General features: G+C 41.8%; 1 protein-coding gene across 2 annotated transcripts in view; it reads left to right on the forward strand.

Moving 5' to 3' along the window:
- The window catches only part of LOC143300515 (laminin subunit alpha-2-like), a 95,045-nt gene extending 87,296 nt beyond the window's left edge, over positions 1 to 7,749 (forward strand). For both annotated transcript variants that reach the window (XM_076614248.1, XM_076614249.1), the window contains exon 5: positions 5,726 to 7,749. In XM_076614248.1, coding sequence (XP_076470363.1) covers positions 5,726 to 5,827 — 102 coding nt within the window. In that variant the 3' untranslated portion in view covers positions 5,828 to 7,749. The remainder of the gene's footprint in view (positions 1 to 5,725) is intronic.
- The last annotated feature ends 867 nt before the right edge of the window (positions 7,750 to 8,616 follow it).

Consider the following 8,616-nt stretch of genomic DNA (forward strand, 5'->3'; position numbering starts at 1 on the left):
GGTTTTTTTTTCAGTTTTAGAGTTATGCTTGCGTGAGAATGACTGGTGCGAAAGCGCTTTGATTTGTTTATGCACAAGATTTAGCGCTATATAAGTACCATTATTATTATTATTAGATCTTGCATACTGAAGAACGTCTTGGTACCTTTTTTATGGCTGATTGTAGATTGACTGGTGCATTAATAGCTATTATAGCATCTTCAACGTTTGCTAAGAATTGTTTTTGTGCATCAAATCCAGTTCCTTGTTTCGTTATACTCGTGCGAGTTTGTGCCTGTGCTCCTAATAACGCCCACACATATGTGCGTATGCTATCGTTGAGACGAACTTTTCCCGCATGTGTAAAACTTACCCCTTTATCAGGAATGAATGTGGTCCAAGCTAAAGAGATATCAACAGCATGTTTCATTTTATCCTTTGGGCTAAAAAATACAGGTCCCTCTCATTGATATTCGCTCAGCCCAAATCGGGGTCTCATACTGAACAAACGATCCCAACCGCTGATCGCTCGTTTCTATTTTCTGCCTCCAATCCTTGTTTCCAGCATTAAATTCGTTACACAAACGTCGATAAACTGCTTTACCATACGGATTATTATACATGTTGCAGTTACACACTAAACGTCAAAGTTGATTTGATTCTGCCACCATTGTATCGGGTTGTCCATCCACGAATTCCATGCCGCATTAGTGACGTCAACATCTCCAGTCAAAGTGGGGTTAGCATAAGACTGAAATACCTCAGGGAATTTTAGGGTAAAATAATGTTTGTTAACGTCGATCTTTTGATTTGGAACAACGCCACCCCGCAACTTCTTTTCTTTATATCCTAATGTGTAGGTCGCGTCTTTATTAAAGCTGTAAATTTTCATATTCATAAGTATGTATATTATATCAACGGATCTTCAAAAAGATGAATTACCCTGATGCCTACACAATCAAAGCGGAACACAAGAAGCTGCACTACGTGAAATAACTTATTATCCACACTGGTACAATATCAGTCACCATGAGGTTGTATAACATCAATGCCAACCTGACCCGAGTGATACAGAACCTCTACGACAAAGCCACCAGCGCAGTCTACTTCAACAGTAACATAGGGGACTGGTTCAGAACCACAGTCGGAGTGATACAAGGCTGTTTGCTCTCACCAACTCTCTTCAACATCTTCCTGGAAAGAATCATGACTGATGCACTTGAAGACCACAAAGGAACAGTCAACATCGGAGGCAGAGCAGTTACCAACTTACGTTTCGCCGACGGTATTGATGGCCTAGCAGGAAAAGAAGAGGAGCTAGCTAGCTTAGTGGACCACCTTGATAAAACCTCTAGAGCCTATGGCATGCAGATCAGTGCAGAGAAGACCAAACTGATGACCAACAACACCAATGGCATCAGCACTGACATAAGAGTGGATGGCCAGAAGCTAGAAACTGTCCACAGCTTTAAATACCTGGGAGCAATTGTGACAGATGAGGGATCCAAACCCGAAGTACTCTCCAGGATTGCACAGGCGACAGCAGCACTCACAAAACTGAGGTACATCTGGAACGACCGGAACATTGCACTCGGCTCAAAGATCAGACTGATGCGTACCCTGGTGACATCAGTACTCTTGTATGCATGTGAATCGTGGACCTTAACAGCTGAAATAGAAAAGAGAATACAGTCCACTGAGATGAGATGCTTTCAAAGACACCTGGGCATCTCCTACAAAGATCATATCACGAACGAAGAAGTTCGAAACAGAATCAGGCAAGTCATTGGGCCCTACGGAGACCTGTTGACCTTGGCCAAGAGACGCAAGCTCAAATGGTATGGCCATGTCACGAGATCATCAGGGCTTGCCAAGACATTCCTGCTGTCTGCTTTGTTATGTCCTTTTACCCGTTGTTTTTTGTTTTGTTTTGTTTTTGTGGAAATTGGGGAACGTTTTGCGTGTGGTTAGGTGAAGGAAAAGAAACTGAAATTGGAGGTGTGTGAGAATGAATTAATGTACATATAATGTATGTGGGCACACACTTAAGTATACTGACTCTGCACAAAAAAACATCGCCATCCAACCACATCTTGCCTTTCGATAAAAAAAAGGATAAAATTACACTGATATAACTGCATAAATGAGAACGTGAATAGATGTAAAAAGAGACAGATGAATAAATATATGAATAAATAGATAAACCAATTCACAGTTAATCAGTCAATCAGTAAACCAATAACACAGTCAGTAAATAAGTGTATGAAGTAATAAATATATACATTCATTGAAGAATAAGAATATACAGTTCAATCATTTTGACAGTTTGTCTGCCACAGTTTTATCAACACTGCCATGGGGTTTCAAGTGCCTGTGTCGTAAGGTCGGCCAGATCCTGAAAACAATGTTCCAAGGCGAAGCATAAAAACGTGTGGCATAATTATACTCATAATCATGAAACATATTCAGACATTTGTATCATATTCAGCATATGAAACATATCACCACAAGTAGCATTGTTTGCTCTGTCTGGCTGCACGATTGACAAGACGTACACTGCACAGAAGATACAGTGAAAACATTGCCCTCCCGCTAACACTTTGACATTCATGGTTGATTTCTACCGAGCAGTCATTGAAAGTGTGCTAACCTTCGCCATTACTGTTTTGTACGGAAGCATTTCCTAGGCAGAAGTTGCAGCCCTTAACAGAATCGTAAAAACTGCCACAAAGATTACCGGGGCTGGTCTACCTTCTCTAGACGACATATATTATAAGCGGCTATTCAAAAAAGCAAAATCAGTCAGCCAGGACGAATCACATCCTGCTTTTGGGATTTTCGAGATGCTTCCCTCTGGTCGACGGTACAGAAGTTTAAGGACGAAAAACAATCGCTTCGCCAATAGCTTTTTCCCCACAGCAGTTAATGCCCTGTCTCTCGAATAAATTCAGTGTGATAAATAGAATTGTGCAATCAACAACCATCTACCTGAAGATCTAGTCATCAGCCCCATCCACATGTAATATGCTGCTTCTGTTCAAACGCGTGAGAGAGAGAGAGAGAGTGTGTGTATGTTTGTGTGTGTTTGCGTGCGTGCATATGTGTGTGTGTGTGTGTGTGTGTGTGTGCGTGCGTGCGTGCGTGTATGAGTATGCACAAGTTTTTGTATTGATATGCATATGTGTGTATCCTATTTTCTACTGTATCTGTGTTTGTGTATGATTTTCGATTTATGTTCGTACCTTGTTATATACTATCCCCCTCGCCCCCCTCAATATTCCTTGTGACCCCGGTACACTTGGTAATAAAGACATATTCTATATTCTATTCGTATCAATAAAAAAGTTAAATAGAATTAAAACAATAAAAATTTAAAGATAAATAAGGGATTTTTCTAAAGCATTTTGCCAGGAATAAACCTTTTCTTGTCGTGGGTTCTTTTACGTGCGCTAAGTGCATGATGCACACGGGACCTCGGTTTATCGTCTCATCCAGATGACTAGCGTCCAGACCACCACTAAAGATCTAGTGGAGGGGGAGAAAATACTGGTGACTGTGCCGGGATTCGAACCAGTGTGCTCAGATTCCCTCGCTTCCTAGGCGGACGCGTTACCTCTAGGCCATCACTTGTATTTCACATCATGATTGCTTGGTTTGTGTCCCTTTCTTATCGTGTCGTCACAATGTTAACAGTCTCATTAAAGCATAAAAAGGATCACAATACCACCTCTACGTAATACCATAGCAAATGTTATGTTATCTCAGTGACAGTATATATGTTAGACAATCTTCTGTTCAGTTGTACACATTCTTTTATTTGTGTGTGTGTTTGTGTGTTGTACCCTTACGAACATGTGTGTGTTGATCACGAATAAATCTGGGTAGGCCTTCAAGTCACATTTTAAGAAAAGGCCAAGTAAAGAATTAATCACAAGAATCACAAGTTTGCACTATATTTGATAAAGAAGAAATTTAATCAGTATCGGAGGGAGGGGGCGGAGTGGGGGGGGGGAGTGACACCGCCCCCTCCCCCCGCTGTCCCCCCTCTCCCCCCGTCCCCTCTATTTTTTTTTTTTTTTTCCCCCCAAGCCATTGCCCTCACGAATACGTCTTCAACGTTCATATTTACATCTAGTTTTATAGTTTTTCCGTTTTTCAGCATTGCCAGAACATTACCGTTTGAAGACCATACCGCGAGAGCTGCTGAGTGCAAACTTGCCTTTTTCAAAAATTTATAATTCAGCTGAGTCAAGTCCTCCCCCACTGACACACCTGTTTGTTTTATTCGACGGCGTTCTGCGATCACCCGGCTACGTTGCATCCTGGAGTGAAACCGCACGATGATCGGTTTCGGTCTGCTACCGCCTGGTTTTCCGGTTCAGTGGGCTATTTCAATGTCATGTTTGGTCACTGGCACCCCGACTTTCTCAGTAAAAATTCTGACACAGTGTCCAACACAGTTCTCCACTGTCTCTTTCCCTCCGTGAACCTCCGGCATCCCGAACACCGTCACATTGAACAGACAGCCGTGCTGCTCCTGATCGTTCAATAGTCTTTTTGTGTTGCTCCTTCACACGTTGTTCTATTTTAGTTAATAATTCTTTGTTATCTTCTTTATGAGTCTTTACTTCTGTAGCCAGATTGTCTTTCTCATTTCTGAGTTAAAAAAACAGTGCTCTTTAACTGTTCCATTCGGAAGTCTGAGCAATTTTCGTTTTGTTTTCTCGTTTCTTCTCTGAGCTCGCGAATATCATTTTTTGTTGACACATCGTCAAGCTGTTTAACAATCTCTGCCAGAGTTTCTTTTGTATCCATATCTTCAGCTGTAATGTCTACACTGTCTACGCTGCCCTGTTTTTGTTTCTTTTTTGTTTTGTTTTGTTTATGTTTATCAACACTGGGGTAAGAGCTTGCACAAGTGTCACTGACAGAGGATGTCGATGACGGTTTGCGCTTATTGCTAATTTTCCAGAGAAGTATCTAGAGGTAGTACTAGACATATCCTATGTAGCCTGACTTTAACTGATGTTATGATATATATCAGCACAGGTTTAGTTTACAGTATATAATATACAATGATCACAACAACAAAAAATATTATGATCTGCATTTATTTGTTGCCCTCCGATATTTTTTTTTCCACTGACACATAATTTGTGATGTTTCACAAGTTTCGAACAGCATTGTTCACAGTATGCACATTAGATTATCTTGAACATCAAATTTGATACTGTACCCCGCTCGCCATCTGAGGAACCTTCACTATCCACACATTGTTCACACACAGTGCAAAATCCAAGTCCAAACTGTCCCTTCTCCAGTCACGTACGGAAAATCAGAAACCACATTACTTTTTTTTAAGTACTATTTTCACGACTGTGAGAGTGGTGAACAGATTTAACAGCCGGCATTCCGCAGTCGCCATTTCACTATGAGAAAAAAAAAGAAGAAAAAAATCTGCTTTGTGTGTGAGAGAGAGAGGCTCCGCAAAAGACGTCTACACTCAGCATGAGCGGTCGTCAGTCAGTTGCTTTTTTTTTTGCTTTTTTTTCCCCAATTGGATCAGTTCGTTTTCTAATCAGAATGGTGAAGGTTGGCACTTTGTGTTCAGTTGTTTTGCCTCTTTGTTTGACACCCTCTGCGGTCACGGTGAGTGTGTGTTGTTACTTGCAGTATTACTGTTTGGTAACTGTGTTTTGCTGGATGAGTTTGCTGTGGATTAAGATGTGCACGTTGTGTGTCACAGGGCCAGACGGCACACTACGACGGCTGCATCCGTCGGGTCAACGTCCCTCCAGCCCTCCGCTCCCCTCCCAAGTACTTTGCCATCTCAGTGTGTGAACAGTGAATTCCACACGTCTGACTGCTGGCTTCGTTCTCGCTGGTTCTGTCACACCACGTGACATCACACGTCCCCTCAGTGACGCATGAGATGAAGAAGGAAATTGAGGCAGGTATTGGCCTGACCGAGCACAGTGGCCAGCGCAAAGGAAAACACTTTTGATGGGTGAACAGCGGTTTCAGTGAGTCTCGCTGAAGCATACGGTGGTAGCCATGTCTGTGTCGTGATTGTCGTCACCCAATCAGTTTTCTTGTTCATCCGTCCTGTTGTGTGACCTGTGAGAAGAGAAGACAGAACACCACTGTCACTGTGCTGACCTTTTTCGCCCTTTTTCGTAGTTCAACACGTGTTAATGTTTGCCCCAGCCAGTTCTTCACTTACTGTAGACGCTTTCCTGGTTCTGATTCCGCCTTGGACAGTGTAGAAACGGGACAGTTGTCCTGACGTTGTTTTACTTGGAGCACTCCAGCCCAGTATGTCCACACATTTTGTGTCAGTCGGTTCGGATCAAACGACATTCAAGAACATTTTAAATAGGTGTCAGATATTAAAGGACTGGTTACTTCTGATTGATTTTTTTTTCAGTGTTTACCCAATACAGAGATATATTTAGTAAGTGAACATTGCGCTTACAGCGTTTATCATAGTTATCTTTTTGTGTGTGTGAAATTATTTTAACAGGGATGTTGACTTTGTACGAATGCTCAAATAGTTGAAACTTACGTTTTGCTAAGTTGTGATGAACATAGAATGGGCTTTGTCTGGAGCGCACATTAAATTGACCCCGTCGTGAGGAGAGGTGTTTCGATCGGACCATTGTAAACATTATCAGGATACATGAGAATAATCATTTATTGATATTTGTATAATCCGATGACTTTACCGAGTTTCAGCATGCTGTCATAGCTCTGTCATGACGTCACGTGTCATAAATAAGCGTTGACGTTATTACTGTGTACACACTGTTCACAAAGCAGTCTCACAAAATCGTTGCTGACCTCTTGCAGAAGTGAAGCTGACATCATGTGTACTTTCAACACCGACAACACGTACTGTCGAGTTCGGACTTTATTTTAGAGATTTTAATTTTTTTTTTTTTTTAAAGAAGAAGCTTAACAGCTTGTTTTAGAAGCTGATGTGCAGAGCTGTCTCATTGTATGTATAATGATACCGTTTACTTGCTTAAAGTTTTTTTCCCCCTATTCTCGCGTGTTTTATTTTCGAAAGAAAATCTCGGTGTATGCCTTGACAACGCCGCACTTTGGTGATCGGTACGTTGATAATTTTAGTCGATGTGCTTAGATCTGTAATATTGTTCTGACTTGCGACATTACGGCTTTACAACCTGTAAGTAAGAAAAATAAAACCTTGATGTGTTTTTAAGTTTTTGTGTTTGTGTGTGTGCTTTGTATTCAGGCATGTTACAGATCAGCAGATACGATTGTTTGCAGAAAAATACTGTCACTAAATAAGGTGTGATTATATTCTTCAGTCGCGACAGCACGATGTATCAGATCAGTCTGAAACTGAATAGATTTCAGGCTTTGACTGTCGGGACGGACTATAGCACAGGGGACAGTTGAGAAGTTATGCACTTTTCAAATGTCACGTTTTATTTTGCGATGTTTAATTTGTCACGCTATGTCGCACTTAAAAACCATTTATTGAAATAAATGGACTCGAATATGTGTTGTGTTTTTAGATAGTTATGGTAATGTAACCAATCAGAAGACGATATGCTGAATTTCTGTATGGTTGGTGATGATACAAGAGTTCTCCATGTCGTGTTTCGGGAAGGAAGTTGTGATAAAGCACTCGGAGCATGCACCATGACCAGGACGCTTCCTCTTTTTCGACATTCGTTGCACTGGAAGTGCGAATCCTGTTCACAATGTCTTACATGTGTGATGACAGAAAATTTGCATCGATGTTGGCATTACCCTTTGAAATAAAGAATTTCGCTTTTTGCTTTGTTGTCTCCCCAGTTAGGTGTTGAACGTTCATGAATGACATTAAAGCTTTAAACATCACGTGTACTGATGCATGCTGACCAGTACTTTTGCTGAGCAAAGTTCATTGTGGAGAAGGAACTCGGCGAAAGACATTTAAACCCCTCAAACACACACACACACATACACACACACACACACACACATCTCGATCTCTGTTTGCCTGTCTTCCATCACTGTGTGTGTGTGCGCGCGCGCGCGTACGCGGGCAGGTGATAATATCCCGCAAGCTGGGGCGGACATGCACACTGGTTTTGACTGCTGACGATGCAGCATGTTCTGGGGGTGGGTGGGGGGTGGGGGGGGGTTGTTTTGTTTTTTGTTTGTTTGTTAACCCCCGGGTCATATCTGGCTCGTCCAGATTTACCCGGGGATATTTCTACTTTTCTTCTGTCTACCTTCCCACTTTTCTTCCACCATCCTGTCATTGACCAAGCCAGTTCAGATTAACATTGGGGTTTTATATATTTTGCTGGAATGGTCCACGGGGTGAATCTGCCCCAGTCAGACTTGAACACCCCGCCCCTTATTTCAGATTCAACCCCCAGTGGAAAGGAAGATTATTCAGCCTCAAATAAACCCGGTGGTAAGCTTAACGTGAGGGATGATTTGAGGCTTGCCTAAATGAACCCTTCCTTTTACCCGTTTTTCTCCAGTGAAATGTACATTTCTGATTGCTTTTATGACTCAGTTGTGTAAACAAAGTGAGTCTGTGTTATAACCCGGTGTTCAGTTGTCTCTGTGTGTATCTTTCTGTGTGTCCTTGGTAAACTTAAACATGACCAT

This window comes from Babylonia areolata, chromosome 26, assembly GCF_041734735.1.
Source record: "Babylonia areolata isolate BAREFJ2019XMU chromosome 26, ASM4173473v1, whole genome shotgun sequence".
Lineage (NCBI taxonomy): Eukaryota > Metazoa > Mollusca > Gastropoda > Neogastropoda > Buccinidae > Babylonia > Babylonia areolata.